The sequence below is a fragment of the Oncorhynchus masou genome, chromosome 11 (assembly GCF_036934945.1).
Source record: "Oncorhynchus masou masou isolate Uvic2021 chromosome 11, UVic_Omas_1.1, whole genome shotgun sequence".
Lineage (NCBI taxonomy): Eukaryota > Metazoa > Chordata > Actinopteri > Salmoniformes > Salmonidae > Oncorhynchus > Oncorhynchus masou.
Window position 1 is genome coordinate 31,988,799 of NC_088222.1, and position 20,057 is coordinate 32,008,855.

General features: G+C 42.9%; 1 protein-coding gene across 1 annotated transcript; it reads left to right on the forward strand.

Annotated features, from left to right (window-relative positions):
- Positions 1–9,574: 9,574 nt before the first annotated feature.
- Positions 9,575–19,876, forward strand: LOC135548544 (gamma-sarcoglycan-like). The gene is made up of 7 exons (XM_064978269.1): positions 9,575–9,884; positions 10,308–10,409; positions 11,402–11,492; positions 17,795–17,914; positions 18,112–18,184; positions 19,214–19,337; positions 19,574–19,876. Exons 1-7 carry the CDS (start codon positions 9,687–9,689, stop codon positions 19,745–19,747), a joined length of 882 nt encoding a protein of 293 aa, XP_064834341.1. The 5' UTR covers positions 9,575–9,686; the 3' UTR covers positions 19,748–19,876.
- The last annotated feature ends 181 nt before the right edge of the window (positions 19,877–20,057 follow it).

Here is a 20,057-nt window from a genome sequence, read left to right on the forward strand (position 1 = left end):
AGAACGCACCCTTGTGGGGCCCCAGTGTTGAGGATCAGCGGGATGGAGATGTTGTTTTCTACCCTCACCACCTTGGGGCGGCCCGTCAGAAAGTTCAGGACCCAGTTGCACAGGGCGGGGTTGAGACCCTTGAGCTTAATGACGAGTTTGGAGGGTACTATGGTGTTTAATGCTGAGCTGTAATCGATGAACAACATTCTTACATAGGTATACCTCGCCCAGATTGGTTATGTCAGTGTGCAGTGTGATTGCGATTGCGTCGTCCGTGGACCTATTGGGGCGGTAAGCAAATTGGAGTGGGTCTAGGGTGTCAGGTAGGGTGGAGGTGATATGATCCTTGACGAGTCTCTCAAAGCACTTACCTTAGCTTTCTTGGGAACAGGAATAATGGTGGCCCTCTTGAAGTTTGTGAGAACAGCAGATTGGGATAAATATTGATTGAATATGTCCATAACACACCAGCCAGCTGGTCTGCGCAGGTTCTGGGGACACGGCTAGGGATGCCGTCTGTGCTGGCAGCCTTGCGAGGGTTAACACGTTTAAATGTTTTACTCAAGTTGGCTGCGGTGAAGGAGAGCCCGAAGGTTTTGGTAGCGGGCTGTGTCAGTGGCACTGTATTGTCCTCAAAACGAGCAAAGAAGTTGTTTAGTTTGTCTGGGAGCAAGACGTTGGTGTCCGTGATTGACTGTAGACCCAGTCACATATGTCTCTTGTCTGAGCCATTGAATTGTGACTACTTTGTCTCTATACTGACGCTTAGCTTATTTGATTGCCTTGCGGAGGGAATAGCTACACTGTTTGTATTCGGTCATGTTTCCAGGTCGCCTTGCCATTATTAAAAGCAGTGGTTTGCGCTTTCAGTTTTGCGCGAATGCTGCCATCAATTCACGGTTTCTGGTTGGGGAAGGTTTTAATAGTCACCGTGGGTATAACATCACCGATGCACTTTCTAATAAACTCACTCACCGAATCAGCGTGTACATCAATGTTGTTGTCTGAGGCTATCTGGAACATATCCCAGTCCACGTGATCGAAGCATTCTTGAAGCGTGGAATCAGATTGGTCAGACCAGCATTGAACAGACCTCAGCAAGGGCGTTTCCTGTTTTAGTTTCTGTCTATAGGCTGGGATCAACAAAATGGAGTCGTGATCAGATTTGTCGAAAGGAGGGCGAGGGCGGCTTTGTATGCGTCACGGAAGTTAGAGTAGCAATGATCCAGAATTTTTCTAGCCGGGTCGCATATTTGATATGCTGATAAAATTTAGGGAGCCTTGTTTTCAGATTAGCCTTGTTAAACTCCCCAGCTACAATAACTGCAACCTCAGGAAATGTGGTTTCCAGTTTACATAGAGTCCAATGAAGTTCTTTCAGAGCCATCGAGGCGTCTGCTTGGGGGCGGGGGATATACACTGCTGTGATTATAATCTAAAACAATTCTCTTGGTAGATAATGCGGTCAGCATTTGATTGTAAGGAATTCTAGGTCTGATGAACTAAAGGATTTGAGTTCCTGTATGTTGTTATGATCACACCCAACTCGTTAATCATAAGGCATACACTCCCTCCCTTCTTCTTACCAGAGAGATGTTTGTTTCTGTCGGTGCAATGCGTGAAGAAACCGGGTGGCTGTACCGACCCTGATAAGTTATCCCGAGTGAGCCATGTTTCCGTGAAACAGAGAATGTTACAATCTCTGATGTCTCTCTGGAAGGCAACCCTAGCTTGAATTTCGTCTACCTTGTTGTCAAGAGACTGGACATTGGCGAGTAGTATACTCTGGAGTGGTGAGCAATGTGCCCATCTACGGAGCCTGACCAGAAGACCGCTCCGTCTGCGGTGCCGTTGTTTTGGGTCGCCTACTGGGATCCGATCCACTGTCCTGGGTGGCTGTCCAAACAGAGGATCCGCTTCAGGAAAGTCGGATGCCTGGTCGTAATGTTGGTAAGTTGACGTTGCTCTTATATCCAATAGCTCTTCCCGGCTGTATGTAATAAGACTTACGATTATATAATAATAATAATAATAATACATTAAAAAACGAAATACTGCATAGTTTCCTTAAGAACGCGAAGCTGAGCTGTAGTAATCAACTATTTACCCACTTAATAACCAGACCGTCATACAAACTTGCTATGCTGAATTCTTGACGCACAACATGTTGCTATATGCTGCCAGAAAAGCCACAAGCGAGCCACTTGTGTGTAGATCACCATTTGTCCTCCTGCGTCACTTCAACACAGAAAATCTCAGCTAAACATAGAATGAAGATGAATACCTGTCTCTCTGTGACCACCGAAAATGTAATAGATGAATATTAATAGCCTAAAAAGCTTGCTGTGTTATAAATAAACGAAGCAAGGATACTTAAAAAAAGGAAAACACAATCAAATTTCATGTGCAATCGGTAAACCTACCTATTAGCCTACTTCTTAGGGATAGGAGTCCCGTCAATGGGGCAGTTGTAAATCATGCAGCGCCGTATGTCACAATCGCAGATTTTAGAGAAACAACAAATGTCAGTACATGCAGTATAAGTGTCTTATATCGTTTTGGGAAACGGATTTGACATCTTTGGCAGTTAATTTTCAGAATGCATCATTAAAACACTCATAAGCTTAAGTTCCATCGCTACCGGGAAACCGGGCACAGATTGACTAACAGGAGGGTAAAGTCACTTGCCCAAGGCCAATTGGCAGATTTTTCCCCCAGTTGGCTTGGGGATCCAAACCAGTGACCTTTCAGTTACTGGCCCAATGCTCTTAAACCCCCCCCCCCCTTATGCATTCTCATTTCCACGCCAAAATCACCAGTGTGTGTGGCCAAAGAGCTCTATTTTCATGTCATCTCACCAAAACACCGGTTCCAATCCAAGTGCCAACATCATTTGCAATACCATCTGTTGGATTACATGAAAATAGAGCTCTTTGGCTACCCATAACAGTGGTGGTTTAAGAGTTGAAATGAGAATGCATGAGCAGAAAACAACCCCATACCTACTGTAAAAATGGTGGTGGATCTTTGATGTTATGGGGCAAAAAAAATATTCACTGGTCCTCGGGCCCTTGTTAAGGTTAAACAGCATCATGAACTTTACCCAGTACCAGGGCATTTTAGCTGAAATCTGGTTGGCTATTTGACCAAGAAGGAGAGTGATGGAGAGCTGCATCAGATGACTTGGCCTCCACAATCACCCAACCTCAAACCAATTGAGATGGTTTGGGATGAGTTGGACCGCAGAGTGAAGGAAAAGCATCTAACAAGTGCTCAGCATATGTGGGAACTCCTTCAAGACTGTTGGAAAAGCATTCCAGGTATAGCTGGTTGAGAGAATGCCAAGCGAGTGCAAAGCTGTCATCAAGGCAAAGAGTGGATACTTTGAAGAACCTCAAATATAAAATATATTTTGATTTGTTTAACACTTTTTTGGTTACTACAGGATTCCATGTGTCTTATTTCATAGTATTGATGTCTTCACTAATATTCTAGAATGTAGAAAATAGTAAAAACCAATTAGATTGTGTATCCAAACGTTTGACTGGTACTGCATATTGTTAATCAAAATCTTTATCAAGGGTGTCAATTTCGCACCCCACTGTATATACAATATACCATTACTTCCGGCGCCGACAGAGATGGCCGCCTCGCTTCGCGTTCCTAGGAAACTATGCAGTTTTTTGTTTTTTTTACGTGTTATTTCTTACATTAGTACCCCAGGTCATCTTAGGTTTCATTACATACAGTCGAGAAGAACTACTGAATATAAGATCAGCGTCAACTCAACATCAGTACGTCCAAGAATATGTTTTTCGCGACGCGGATCCTGTGTTCTGCCTTACAAACAGGAAAACGGAATGGATCGCATGCAGCGACCCAAAAAAACAACTCAGAAAAAGAGGGAAACGAGGCGGTCTTCTGGTCAGACTCCGGAGACGGGCACACCGTGCACCACTCCCTAGCATTCTTCTTGCCAATGCCCAGTCTCTTGACAACAAGGTTGATGAAATCCGAGCAAGGGTAGCATTCCAGAGGGACATCAGAGACTGTAACGTTCTGTGCTTCACGGAAACATGGCTCACTGGAGAGACGCTATCCGAAGCGGTGCAGCCAACGGGTTTCTCCACGCATCGCGCCGACAGAAACAAACACCTTTCTGGTAAGAAGAGGGGTGGGGCGTATGCCTTATTGCTAACGAGACATGGTGCGATGAAAGAAACATACAGGAACTCAAATCCTTCTGTTCGCCTGATTTAAAATTCCTCACAATCAAATGTAGACCGCATTATCTACCAAGAGAATTCTCTTCGATTATAATCACAGCCGTATATATCCCCCCCCAAGCAGACACATCGATGGCTCTGAACGAACTTTATTTAACTCTTTGCAAACTGGAAACCATTTATCCGGAGGCTGCATTCATTGTAGCTGGGGATTTTAACAAGGCTAATCTGAAAACAAGACTCCCTAAATTTTATCAGCATATCGATTGCGCAACCAGGGATGGAAAAACCTTGGATCACTGTTACTCTAACTTCCGCAACGCATATAAGGCCCTGCCCCGCCACCCTTTCGGAAAAGCTGACCACGACTCCATTTTGCTGATCCCTGCCTACAGACAGAAACTTAAACAAGAAGCTCCCACGCTGAGGTCTGTCCAACGCTGGTCCGACCAAGCTGACTCCACACTCCAAGACTGCTTCCATCACGTGGACTGGGACATGTTTCGTATTGCGTCAGATAACAACATTGACGAATACGCTGATTCGGTGTGCGAGTTCATTAGAACGTGCGTTGAAGATGTCGTTCCCATAGCAACGATTAAAACATTCCCTAACCAGAAACCGTGGATTGATGGCAGCATTCACGTGAAACTGAAAGCGCGAACCACTGCTTTTAATCAGGGCAAGGTGTCTGGTAACATGACCGAATACAAACAGTGCAGCTATTCCCTCCGCAAGGCTATCAAACAAGCTAAGCGTCAGTACAGAGACAAAGTAGAATCTCAATTCAACGGCTCAGACACAAGAGGCATGTGGCAGGGTCTACAGACAATCACGGACTACAGGAAGAAATCCAGCCCAGTCACGGACCAGGATGTCTTGCTCCCAGGCAGACTAAATAACTTTTTTGCCCGCTTTGAGGACAATACAGTGCCACTGACACGGCCTGCAACGGAAACATGCGGTCTCTCCTTCACTGCAGCCGAGGTGAGTAAAACATTTAAACATGTTAACCCTCGCAAGGCTGCAAGGCCCAGACGGCATCCCCAGCCGCGCCCTCAGAGCATGCGCAGACCAGCTGGCTGGTGTGTTTACGGACATATTCAATCAATCCCTATACCAGTCTGCTGTTCCCACATGCTTCAAGAGGGCCACCATTGTTCCTGTTCCCAAGAAAGCTAAGGTAACTGAGCTAAACGACTACCGCCCCGTAGCACTCACTTCCGTCATCATGAAGTGCTTTGAGAGACTAGTCAAGGACCATATCACCTCCACCCTACCTGACACCCTAGACCCACTCCAATTTGCTTCCCGCCCAAATAGGTCCACAGACGATGCAATCTCAACCACACTGCACACTGCCCTAACCCATCTGGACAAGAGGAATACCTATGTGAGAATGCTGTTCATCGACTACAGCTCGGCATTCAACACCATAGTACCCTCCAAGCTCGTCATCAAGCTCGAGACCCTGGGTCTCGACCCCGCCCTGTGCAACTGGGTACTGGACTTCCTGACGGGCCGCCCCCAGGTGGTGAGGGTAGGTAACAACATCTCCTCCCCACTGATCCTCAACACTGGGGCCCCACAAGGGTGCGTTCTGAGCCCTCTCCTGTACTCCCTGTTCACCCACGACTGCGTGGCCACGCACGCCTCCAACTCAATCATCAAGTTTGCGGACGACACAACAGTGGTAGGCTTGATCACCAACAACGACGAGACGGCCTACAGGGAGGAGGTGAGGGCCCTCGGAGTGTAGTGTCAGGAAAATAACCTCACACTCAACGTCAACAAAACTAAGGAGATGATTGTGTACTTCAGGAAACAGCAGAGGGAACACCCCCCTATCCACATCGATGGAACAGTAGTGGAGAGGGTAGCAAGTTTTAAGTTCCTCGGCATACACATCACAGACAAACTGAATTGGTCCACTCACACAGACAGCATCGTGAAGAAGGCGCAGCAGCGCCTCTTCAACCTCAGGAGGCTGAAGAAATTCGGCTTGTCACCAAAAGCACTCACAAACTTCTACAGATGCACAATCGAGAGCATCCTGGCGGACTGTATCACCGCCTGGTACGGCAACTGCTCCGCCCTCAACCGTAAGGCTCTCCAGAGGGTAGTGAGGTCTGCACAACGCATCACCGGGGGCAAACTACCTGCCCTCCAGGACACCTACACCACCCGATGTTACAGGAAGGCCGTAAAGATCATCAAGGACATCAACCACCCGAGCCACTGCCTGTTCACCCCGCTATCATCCAGAAGGTGAGGTCAGTACAGGTGCATCAAAGCTGGGACCGAGAGACTGAAAAACAGCTTCTATCTCAAGGCCATCAGACTGTTAAACAGCCACCACTAACATTGAGTGGCTGCTGCCAACACACTGACACTGACTCAACTCCAGCCACTTTAATAATGGGAATTGATGGGAAATTATGTAATATATCACTAGCCACTTTAAACAATGCTACCTTATATAATGTTACTTACCCTACATTATTCATCTCATATGCATACGTATATACTGTACTCTATATCATCGACTGCATCCTTATGTAATACATGTATCACTAGCCACTTTAACTATGCCACTTTGTTTACATACTCATCTCATATGTATATACTGTACTCGATACCATCTACTGTATCTTGCCTATGCTGCTCTGTACCATCACCCATTCATATATCCTTATGTACATATTCTTTATCCCCTTACACTGTGTATAAGACAGTAGTTTAGGAATTGTTAGTTAGATTACTTGTTGGTTATTACTGCATTGTCGGAACTAGAAGCACAAGCATTTCGCTACACTCGCATTAACATCTGCTAACCATGTGTATGTGACAAATAAAATTTGATTTGATTTTTAGTGTTTAGGCCACATAGCAATGAAATTCCTCCCTTCACATTACTTAATGTAAAAGTATAGACATTTTGGGGGTATTTGTTTCATTAGTCCACTGTTGATAGTCCCAAAATGTTTTGCATGTCAGCAATCAAGTTTTCAAGATATAGAATGACATGATGCAGATATGATTCTTGTACCAATAACCCATACCATGGTGATTTTAATAGTGAAACATTGTAACTTCACTATGTAGGGAGATTCGTTGTTGTAGGCTTAGGACTAAATCAAAACTTTGCTAATGCATGTATTGGTCTTCAAGTGGCTCATTAAAATGTGTGTATACTTAACAAACAGCTGTGCAAATTACTTTCCAAAATGTGATTTAAAGTTCCGAATTAATTATGTGTGCGCACTGGGATGTGTAAACTCCAAATCAACAAACCTGTCCTTGCGTGATGGCACCCAGGCGCACTGGAGTGGCATGTTTGTAGTGATAACGCCCCCACAGGGATTTAGAATAAGCAGCCCATTATTAACACAACATTGCATAAAGGCATCATACCACTCATTCTGGAGTGGAGTTCCAGTCCAGAGATGTTGAGTTGACAGGGTCGGGGGTCTTTTTTATATCCAAATATCTAAAGCTGTGGCACCATCACACCTTTAAGAATTTGCGACAATCTGAGTTTCAGGATTGGCGCTATCGCAACAAGGTAATATTGGTGTTGGTATCAGACAATCACTCATTTTAAACGACGTTCTTTGCCTTGAATACTTGGTTTTACGCCTGTAAATCCAACACCAACATGCCAGAGACGAGTTTTCTAGTCGTGCAGTCTGTCAAGTCGGAAAGACATTGAGGTATTTTTGTTTACAATGAGGAGGATTTGAATAGAGCATGCACTGACCGACAGACAGAATCGTTTGCGGAAAGGAAACGTGATGACTCGTGTTCATTCGTACAGTTTGGGATATGTTCGTTCACAGCATCTCCACTTTGAGCGAACATTTAGGTACAATCCTTCTCTAGTGTGAAATTGTGAATGAGTGAATTATAAAAAATGATGATATTATAAAACCTGTCCTTGGTGCTGATTGTTTGTCAACAGCACACTTTAATTAATAATGTCAACATGCATAATGAATCATATGCAATAATTATTAATATTATTACAAAAATCTATAGGTAATTCTGAAATAATATCAGCAACCCTTCAGCAGAATGCTGTACTGAAAACGTCTTCATTTTCTAATGAGACTGAGAATCACTTGAAATACTGTATACTGTCTCTTTTATCTCATATACCTGACTGGGTTTTTTTTCTGCTATTCTGCAAAAAAGTTTTGGACAGAGAATAATGACATGGTTTTTCACCTCCAATGGATACCCATAGGTAGCCCATAACTTAGGCTGAACAAAGAGAATGGAGAAGTGAGGCAGGCAGCGAAATGTGGGTACCTAATGTAGACCATATAATGCAGGAGAGCAAGCCAAAGTCCTCATGCGGAGGGATGCTAAGCATCTCTCAGTCAGTGCCGATTCGGAGCGTGATTCATGGCATCTTGCTGGTAAATGCCAGGTCCATGGGTCTGAGATCCATACAAAAGCCCAATTGCCTCTGCAAAGGAGGGAAACTTTCTCTCTGAGACTTTGGTAAGAGATGCTTATTGTCATTGATTTGTCTGTCATTGGTTAAGGAACAAGCTAGTAGTCTGAGATTCTGCCCTATTGTTTATCATGTTGCATCTTGCATGTCATATGAATTAAAGTTATTTTTAAGTAGCATATGTTATTTCAAGATCAGAACTATTTTTGTTGCTATGGTATAAAAATGTGTAATACATCCGCTGAACATGAGTCGGATGACGTAAAAACCAGCAATCGCTTAAAGTTATGTTACGGAAGATTCATTTTTGACCATCACACCACTTATTCCCATAGGTTGTTCCCCTGTTTCAGTGGGAGAATACTGAACAGCTCATTAAGATGCTTTGAACAGGAACTGAACTGACATGTAATTACTGGGGAGATTTAGCAGAGTTGTTCCTGTTTTTCTTTTTACGGGGTTCTTCACAACAAGATCTCATTAGTGTTCAGTGCTGTTCATCCTTTTGGAGGCAAAATTATCATTTCCATCTCATCTTGATCCCATTAGTTATTTAAAGCATGCAATGTATAGATTGAGAAATGTACAGTTCACAAATACATTTAGGATTTTGGGTCTCATATCCACTCTAAAAATAATTTCATCATACTGAAGAGATGCCAGAAATTAAAAACATCCAAGATTCAAATTGACTGGACTTCTGCTCAAAAGGATAATTTCACTCTCACCACGTTTGAAGCATTCGGCTTTCTGATTAGTTTCTAAACAAGGTACTGTATAATAATTGTTTATCTAAATAAAGTAATGCAACAGCAGATTACATGACTTCAATGCAATGTGGTCACACATATAGCAGCACATTATTGCATCTTTACTTCAAACTTGTATGACTTGTACACATAACATGTTGTATGAACATTTTTCATTGTGATGCTGCATGTTTATGCTATGTTCCCCAAGGTTGTAGGTAGCCTATTCTGCAACAGTGCTATAACTGTCCTTCTCAGCTGATGGTTTTGCAGCAATACCCCCCACCAGCAGAGGGTGCTGAAGGCCCAGACACAGAGGAGCAGAATGATGATCACAGGCTGGGGGTCTATGGCTGGAGGAAGCGCTGCTTCTATCTGCTGGTGCTTCTCCTGCTCTCCACCCTGCTGGTCAACATTGCCCTGACAATCTGGATCCTCAGGGTCACCTGTCTCAACACAGTGAGTGCATTTCAACAGTATTTCTCTTCTCGCCTGCTATGAGGTTCCCTCTGACAATTTTGAGTAGGTGGCCAGGAGAAGGATGCATGAAATCAAATTAATTACTTTTGAGACTCACAAGGAGTACATGCTCAGTCTAGTTTGCTCAGTTCAGTATTTATCAGTGACAGTTGCTTATTACCAGACATCCTGGATGAGATAGCCTATCTTGAAATGGGTTTTATCTATAATAAAACAGGGAAGTCATTTGTACACCTTTGTCTAGTTAAAGACCATCGAGGCATGTCGGCAGTCTCACAAAACACTTCAGAGGTACGATAAGATAACTTTAACTCTTCTGGAGGAGAATATCAGCATATTACAAGAGCAAGAATGACAAAACAGAGTTTGTATTAAAAGTTGATTTCCTCCTGACTGTTTCAGGAAGGAATGGGGCAGCTGAGAATAACATCAGATCGGGTGAGGCTTGATGGAGTGTCCGAGTTCCTCTTCTCTATCTACGCCCAAGAGATACACTCCAAACAGGTAAACTAATTCAAGTTCTATACATTGAACATTTACATATCTTCCTGTTTCCCTCAATGTTCTGGCTAACTCCACTTATACTGAATGAAGTGTCTGAGCCATGACTTGAGGACCAATGAAATCATATTCCCTTGCAAAGATTGCATCATCCCTTTCACCATGGATTAAATATTTTATTCATCAAATGTTTTTGTGTAAAAATATTGAAATACCTATGTTACTATCACATTTAGTAATGACAGGATGCATTTCAAACTTCATCCACAGTAAAAGTGTTATGACTTTTTATTAAATTATTTTATTGATAGGTTAGGTGGGTGGTGGTTGTGCATTGATAAGCACACCAAAGCCAGCATTAACAATAAGTTATACAATAAAGACGGCAGTTCAACAAGCCTATTTCACACCGTAGCCTGCTTGATTGGCAAGATAACTTTTATCATTTTGATTTTGCCACAAATTAAAATGTGGCACTGACTCGCCCATGGATTGACGTTTCAGCATTGTCTCAATGAAGAGTTTGGCGTTTGACTAGCTAGTTAAAGTCAATTCATGCTTGATCCGAAAATGTGGTCGGAAGCGCAATTGCGGAGCCTTCACTGGTATTCAGAGGCCAAATTGAGCTCCGTACTGCATTGGCATGCGGCGCACACATTTTGTAACAATGCGGGGGACTCTGTATAGCCACGCATTGACATGATTGGTTGACGGTAGGTGGGGCTGAAGGTCCTGTATAAGTACAAACTCACATTCTTGACAACATCCTTCACAACAGTTCTGCGCTGCTCCGTGAAGAGCAACACATATGAATGCCCTGCCTTCTGCAGAACGAACAGGCCGTATCACCGTAAATTAATGAAGCCTGAGCTGGAATGTGAAGCTAACTGAAGCTGGCTAGTTTTAGAAAACCCTGAGTAGATTTAGCTTTAATTGTAGTATACCCCTCTGATCAGAGTGACACTGCACTCAAACACTGTTCTCTTGCTTCACAGGACACCTCCCTTCTTATCCACTCTGAGTTCCAGAATGTCACGCTCCAAGCCTGCAATGGGAAAGGAGGTGTGTTAGGTAGCCTTAACCTGGGTAAGAGTCCATCTTTGCTAGCTACAAGAATGTGATATATAGTGCTATTATGACTCAACATGCTTCTAAGGAATCAAATTCAAAACTAGTATTTTTTAAATACACTTTTGATGTTTAATAGATGACTCATGCTGATGTATCTATTAGTTTCTCTGTGGCACTGATAAGATGCAGACCTGCTGGACTAAATAGATTTATGAGAAATGGAGATGTCAAAAAAAGCTAGGTACAACTCTGAATAATCAGAAAGGATGGCTTTAATGTATTCAAATCAAAATGCCATAGTTGGGATGCCTCCACATGAGCCCTGAAATATATTATTCTCAGTTTATGGGCTCATGTATATATATGATTAATACTTTAGATTCCTACATTTGATGGCTAATATAAATAGCCTGTGGGTGTTTATCAAAGTAGATGTCCATGCCCCGCTGAAATCTAATTAGCATAATAAAAACATCCCCCCCAAAATCCCTCCGTTTAAGCTTGAGATATGTTTTTTTGCATTGGATGCGTTTCAGTCCACCGCATTCACCGATGTCGCACTTCTGCACCTGCGGTGAAAGGTGACAGAGGTAGAGCGGTGTTTGTCAGACCATGAGACATCTCAGAAATCGGTCTTCTCACAAAATAGTCTGTGGCGTCCGAACAGTTTGGCCCACAAACTATTATGACCCCTCTATGGAAAGATGCTCTACGACCCCCACAAGCGTCTTGCGACTCGTCTGAAGTCGGTACAGCCGATCTGCCAACTTCTGTCTGTAGCATACAAACAGTTTGGGGTACACGCCAATGCCTCTCACGAACACATACATGTCAGTTGTGGGGCCTGTGGGCCTCCTAGAGCAACACAAGACTCGTCTGAGGGTCCGCCGTCAACCATTTGAAAACATTTATGGAAGTACAGTATATATGGAGACTCCTGAGTGCCAAAAATAAGGGGTTAAATACAAGTAAAAAAATAAAGATTCCTGATCTTTCTTATACACTACATAACGAAAAGTATGTGGACAGCTGCTCGTTAAACATCTCATTCCAAAATCATGGGCATTAATATGAAGTTGGTCCCCCCTTTGCTGCTAGAACTGCCTCCAATCCTCTGGGAAGGCTTTCCACTAGATGTTGGAACATTGCTGCGGGGACTTGCTTCCATTCAGCCACAAGAGCATTAGTGAGGTCGGGCACTGATGTTGGGTGATAAAGGCCTGGCTCGCAGTCAGCGTTCCAATTCATCCCAAAGGTATTCGATAGGGTTGAGGTCAGGGCTCTGTGCATGCCAGTCAAGTCCTTCAACACCGATCTCGGTATCGCTTCGTGCTCGGGGCAGTGTCATGCTGAAACAGGAAAGGGCCTTCTCAAAACTGTTGCCACAAAGTTGGAAGCACAGAATCATCTTGATTGTAATGTATGCTGTAGCGTTAAGATTTCCTTTTGCTGGAACTAAGGGGCCTAGCTCAAGCCACGAAAAACAGCCTCAGACCATTATTCCTCCGCCACCAAACTTTACAGTTGGCACTATGCAGTCGGGCAGGTAGCCAGACAGTGAAGCGTAATTCATCACTCCAGAGAATGTGTTTTCACTGCTCCAGAGTCCAATGGTGGAGCACTTTACACCACTCCAGCTGATGATTGGCATTGCGCATGGTGGTTTTAGGCTTGTGTGCGGCTGCTCGGCCATGGAAAACCATTTAATGAAGCTCCCAACGAACGGTTCTTGTGCTGGTGTTGCTTCCAGAGGCAGTTTGAACTGGGTAGTGAGTGTTGCAACCGAGGACAGACCATTTTTACGTGCTACTGTGAGGGAAAAAAGTATTTGATCCTCTGCTGATTTTGTACGTTTGCCGACTGACAAAGAAATGATCCGTCTATAATTTTAATGGTAGTTTTATAACAGTGAGAGACAGAATAACAACAAAAAAATCCAGAAAAACACATGTCAAAAATGTTATTAATTGGTTTGCATTTTAATGAGGGAAATAAGTATTTGACCCCTCTCAGTCAGAAAGATTTCTGGCTCCCAGATGTCTTTTATACAGGTAACGAGCTGAGATTAGGAGCACACTCTTAAAGGGAGTGCTCCTAATCTCAGTTTGTTATCTGTATAAAAGACACCTGTCCACAGAAGCAATCAATCAATCAATCAGATTCCAAACTCTCCACCATGGCCAAGACCAAAGAGCTCTCCAAGGATGTCAGAGACAAGATTGCAGACATACACAAGGCTGGAATGGGCTACAAGACCATCACCAAGCAGCTTGGTGAGAAGGTGACAACAGTTGGTGCGATTATTTGCAAATGGAAGAAACACAAAATAACTGTCAATCTCCCTCAGCCTGGGGCTCCATGCAAGATCTCACCTCGTGGAGTTGCAATGATCATGAGAACGGTCAGGAATCAGTCCAGAACTACACGGGATAATCTTGTCAATGATCTCAAGGCAGCTAGGACCATAGTCACTAAGAAAACAATTGGTAACACACTACGCCGTGAAGGACTGAAATCCTGCAGTGCCTGCAAAGTCCCCCTGCTCAAGAAAGCACATATACATGCCCATCTGAAGTTTGCCAATGAACATCTGAATGAATCAGAGGACAACTGGGTGAAAGTGTTGTGGTCATCAAAAGAGACCAAAATGGAGCTCTTTGGCATCAACTCAACTCGCCGTGTTTGGAGGAGGAGGAATGCTGCATATGACCCCAAGAACACCATCCCCACCGTCAAACATGGAGGTGGAAACATTATGCTTTGGGGGTGTTTTTCTGCTAAGGGGACAGGACAACTTCACCGCATCAAAGGGACGATGGAAGGGGCCATGTACCGTCAAATCTTGGGTGAGAACCTCCTTCCCTTAGCCAGGGCATTGAAAATGGGTCGTGAATGGGTATTCCAGCATGACAATAACCCAAAACACACAGCCAAGGAAACAAATGAGTGGCTCAAGAAGAAGCACATTAAGGTCCTGGAGTGGCCTAGCCAGTCTCCAGACCTTAATCCCATAGAAAATCTGTGGAGGGAGCTGAAGGTTCGAGTTGCCAAACGTCAGCCTCGAAACCTTAATGACATGGAGAAGATCTGCAAAGAGGAGTGGGACATCCCTCCTGAGATGTGTGCAAACCTGGTGGCCAACTACAAGAAACATCTGACCTCTGTGATTGCCACCAAGTACTAAGTCATGTTTTGCAGAGGGGTCAAATACGTTTTTCCCTCATTAAAATGCAAATCAATTTATAACATTTTTGACATGCGTTTTTCTGGATTTGGTTGTTGTTATTCTGTCTCTCACTGTTCAAATAAACCTACCATTAAAATTATAGACTGATCATTTCTTTGTCAGTGGGCAAACATACAAAATCAGCAGGGGATCAAATACTTTTTTCCCTCACTCTATGTGCTTCAGCACTCGGCCGTCTCGTTCTTTGAGTTGGTGTGGCACAATCTGTTGGTCCGTGTGGAAAATATTGTATTTAATATGTTTTAGGCTAATAGCATTCAGGCCAATTTTTCATGAAAGTGTTTTATTTAGATATTTTTGGAGAAACTTCAAGGGGTCTGAATTCTAAATCAAATAGCTAATTATCCTTGGTATCACCTTAAAACAATTCTATATAGTTTAGAAGAACTATAAAGGTAAGACCCAGATGCAGACAATGTCGAATTAACAATGGTTTAATAATCCAACAGGGATAGGCAAAAGACAGGTCAAGGCAGGCAGGTGTCAATAAACCAGAGGTGGGGCAACGGTACCGGATGGCAGGCAGGCTCAGGAAGAGTGGTCAGGCAGGCGGGCTCAGAGTCAGGACAGGCAAGGGTCAAAACCAAGAGAGCGAGAAAAAGGGAGACTGGGAAAAGCAGGAGCTGAGACAAATGTTAGTCGATTTGACAAACAAGACGAACTGGCAACAGACCAACAGAGAACACAGGTATAAATACACAGGGGATAATGGGGAAAATGGGTGATAGCTGAAGGGGGGTGGAGACAATCACAAAGACAGGTAAAACAGATAAGGGTGTGACGGGTTATAACATAATGAGGGTGAGAGCGGATATCAACATTAATTATCTCCCAACTTAATGTATTCATGCTCAATGCTCTTTAAAATGTCTGTGTCCTCTCCATGTACTACAGTTGAAGTTGCAGGTTTACATATGCCTTAGCCAAATACATTTAAACTCAGTTTTTCACAATTCCTGATATTTAATCCTTGTAAAAATGCCCTTTCTTAGGTCAGTTAGCATCACCACTTTATTTTAAGAATGTGAAATGTCAGAAAAATAGTAGAGAGAACGATTTATTTCAGCTTTTATTTATTTCATCACATTCCCAGTGGGTCAGAAGTTCACATACACTCAGTCAGTATTTGGGAGCATTGCCTTTAAGTTGTTTAACTTGGGTCAAACGTTTCGGGTAGCCTTCCACAAGCTTCCCACAATAAGTTGGGTGAATTTTGGCCCATTCCTCCTGACAGAGCTGGTGTAACGGAGTCAGGTTTGTAGGCCTCCTTGCTCGCACACGCCTTTTCAGTTCTGCCCACAAATTTTCTATAGGATTGAGGTCAGGGCTTTGCGATGGCGCCTCCAATACCTTGACTTTGTTGTTCTTAAGCCATTTTGCCACAACTTTGGAAGCTTAGGGTCATTGTCCATTTGGAAGACACATTTGCGACCAACAGATGTCTTGAGATGATGCTTCAATATATCCACATAATTTCCCTTCCTCACAATGCCATCTATTTTATGAAGTGCACCAGCCCCTCCTGCAGCATCACGGTTGGGATGTTGTTCTTCGGCTTGCAAGCCTCCCCTTTTTCCTCCAAACATAACGATGGTCATTATGGCCAAACAGTTCTAATTTTGTTTCATCAGGCCAGAGGACATTTCTCCAAAAAGTACAAGCTTTGTCTCCATGTGCAGTTGCAAACCGTAGTCTGGCTTTTTAATCGCGGTTTTGGAGCAGTAGCTTCTTCCTTGCTGAGTGACCTTTCAAGTTATGTTGATATAGGACTCGTTTTACTGTGGATATAGATATTTTTGTACCTGTTTCCTCCAGCATTTTCATAAGGTCCTTTGCTGTTGTTCTGGGATTGATTTGCACTTTTCGCACCAAAATATGTTCTGTCACGCCCTGACCGTAGAGATCCTTCCATTCTCTATGTTTGTTTGGTCAGGGTGTGACTCTGGTGGGAAAGTCTATGTTTTCTGGTTCTTTGTTTTTGTCCGGGTATGATTCTCAATCAGGGACAGCTGTTGTCTCTGATTGGGAATCATACTTAGGCAGCCTTTTTTCCTTTTTTCATTTGTGGGTTGTTGTCTTTGTTTGTGGCATGTATAGCGTTACAGAGCTCCACGTTCATTTTGTTGGCGACATTTAAAATAAAAGAATGTACGCCTACCACGCTGCACCTTGGTCCGGTCATTTCCTTGAAGACGATCGTGACACGATCTCCTTCCTGAGTGGTATGACGGCTGCATTGTCCCATGGTGTTTATACTTGTGTACTATTGTTTGTACAGATGAATGTGGTACCTTCAGGCGTTTGGAAATTGCTCCCAAGGATGAACCAGACTTGCGGTCTACAATGTTTTTTTCTGAGGTCTTGACTGATTTCTTTTGATTTTCCCATGTCAAGCAAAGAGGCACTGAGTGTGAAGGTAGGCCTTGAAATACATCCTCAGGTACACCTCCAATTGACTCAAATGATGTCAATTTGCCTATCAGAAACTTCTAAAGCCATGACATCATTTTCAGGAATTTTCACAGTCAACTTAGTATATGTAAACTTCTCACCCACTGGAATTGTGATAGAGTGAAATAATCTGTCTGTAAACAATTGGTGGAAAAATGACTTGTGTCATGCACAAAGTAGATGTCCTAACCGACTTGCCAAAACTATAGTTTGTTAACAAGTAATTTGTGGAGTGGTTGAAAAACAAGTTTTAATGACTCCAAGCTAAGTGTATGTAAACTTGAGTAAAATATAAATGTGTTTCGGTAATGACCCTCATTAGGCAACTCAATGGATCCCATTTATGAAGCACCTTTCATTTCAGAATCTAAGCGTTTTTAAATATTTCAATATTGGGGTTAACGCACATCTCCCACTACCTACTGTATGTGTACATGGAGATAGCAAATAGCTGTTCTGCTGAATCAAAACACTCTCCACACACAGTTATTGCTGTGTGGGTAGATGTGTTTGTAACATTTGAACTCAACCCACTGTGTGCATCCATTTACTTAAGTGTTAATTAAATGTCTACTGTGTTTTAATCACTTTGGTAATATAATTTATTATTTGTATTTAGGTCCACAATCCATGGAAAGCGTAGGACAACATTTTGAGGTGATGACAAGCACTGGGAAATTGTTATTTTCTGCTGGTACAGAACAGGTAGTTGTTGGAGCGGATAAGCTAACCATTACAGGTATGTGGGCATTTCACACTATTCAGAGAAACAGTCCAACTTTGTTTAATCATGAAACATCCTTTGTTAGTTTTGTCTGATATACTGTATCTGTCAGGGATATGGTAATACATACAATATCTGTATACTGATTCACATGATGTTATTATAAGAATATAATCTAAACGGGGCAGTGCTCCTACATTTGTGTTCTACAGGGTCTGATGGTGCTCAGTGTGAACATTCCATAGAGACATCCCTGGTCAGGGCAGAGCATTCCATGGACTTGAGGTAACTTTAAAATGTTGACACCTAATGGCAGTTTTTATCTGATCATAGGGGAGAGAAGCCTTTGCTTTTCTTCTATTGTTAAATTAGAGTTTTGATAATTTTGTCTCCATTTCCTGTGACAGAAATACTCCCACCTTGGGTAAACAACATAACGATTCAACATAATTTGTTGTCTTACAGTCACCATATGTATCACACAGCAGGGCAACATTTCCCAGACATCTTCTCTCTTCAATATAAATGTCCCATCAACAGCAGTGTCCGCAGTGGTGGAGTGCAGGCTGCAGCACAGACATAACAGGCACAACAGTCCCCTGCTCTGGGGTTAGGAGCAGCGTGTGTTTCCTGTGCCGTTGTTATCTCTCCCTCCATCTTGGTTTCCCCAGTGTGTGGCCCTCAGAATGCACAGCGCTCTGCTCACTCTCTCTCCCTCAGCATACAACGTGTCCTACCTTAACGAATCGTAATCCTAATGCCTCACACTCCATGTACTGCCAGTGGGTGGGAGTAGAGACCTCCTCTTTTGTGTACATGAGTGGGCAGACCTATAAATTGGGACTTATGTATTTAGGGGCTTTACTGTCGATGTAAAGAGATGCTTTTGTGGAAATATGTAAATCCAATTTACATGTTTAATTAAGATAAGAGGTATTAAGCTAATTTCTGATTTGGATGGATCAAGGGGTCTCATAGTAACAGCTTGGAGATGGTGTGCATAAATATTCATGTCATTGGCTCATATTGCTCGGTGAAAACTCCCAGTGAATTTGTCCACAGTTCTTTCAGTCTCTGCCGATTTCCAACAAATTAAATTCAAATATGTTCTGTATTCGAATTGATAACATGACTAAATACATTTGAATGTAGACTGAATAAATGTGCTCAACTGGTAATGTGTGGATTTTCTGCCACCTATAGGCTTAATTCAAGTCCAATTCAGCCTTCTAAGTGTAAAGCATGCACCACTTGTGTCCATTCTCTTATTATCTAATATCCTTTACCGTATACTCTGTCTTTCTGTGTGTTCAGGCTAGAGGCCCCCACCCGGTCGCTCCACCTGGATGCTCCAAAGGGAGTCCACATCAAAGCAGTGTCCGGCAGCGGCCAGGCCGTGTCCAGCATGGACATCTCTCTACTCTCTATGGACGGAGTGGTAAGAAGAGACACCACTAAATCTAGGATAGCACCCATGGCAACACTTTTTACTTCAGTGTCCTGATTACAATACTTAATACACCTTTTACGAATTCATTTGCATTGGAATAAGGACACTGTCATGTTTCTAAATGTATTTCTTATTGTTAGCAAAAACTAAATGAATGTCTTATGGTTCATGTGCTCAAGCAAATAATGAATATAGCATCATATTATTTTCCTCTCTTTCTGCAGTTGATTGTGGATGCTGAGAGGGTGCAACTGCCCAGGTTACCTCTGAGTGGAGAAGGAGTGAAGGGGAGTCCTGGGGAGCAGTTGTATGAAGTGTGTGTTTGTCCTGATGGAAGACTGTACCTGTCCAAAGCTGGTCACACCTCCACCTGCCATGACAACAGTCACAATTGTTAAAAGACCACACTCTATTATCTTGAGATTTGTATTTACCTGGGATCATCTTTATACATACATCATCATAATTGTGCAGTCAGTCCTGTCTTGTCTGAAAATTATGCAAAGTGCATATTAGAAAAATATGAAAGTTCAAAACTTTTAATAAAACAACATTTGTATATTTTAATAGTTTTTTTTTCACAGCTTCATATCTAAAATATGTACATGCAAGGTGTTCTACTCTCGTGGCACCAACTATGTTACCTGATTCGTCTGGGAATAGTTTCATTAATTATATTTGTGGATATTTTCATCCCTTTCACAGTAA

What these genes read in the sequence shown, in the direction of transcription:
- LOC135548544 (XM_064978269.1), top strand. Translation starts at nt 9,687, where the DNA reads ATGGTTTTGCAGCAATACCCCCCACCAGCAGAGGGTGCTGAAGGCCCA. An exon ending in AAGAGATACACTCCAAACAG is followed by an intron (nt 10,410 to 11,401) that starts GTAAACTAATTC and finishes CTTGCTTCACAG; the next exon opens with GACACCTCCCTTCTTATCCA. An exon ending in TACTCTCTATGGACGGAGTG is followed by an intron (nt 19,338 to 19,573) that starts GTAAGAAGAGAC and finishes CTCTTTCTGCAG; the next exon opens with TTGATTGTGGATGCTGAGAG.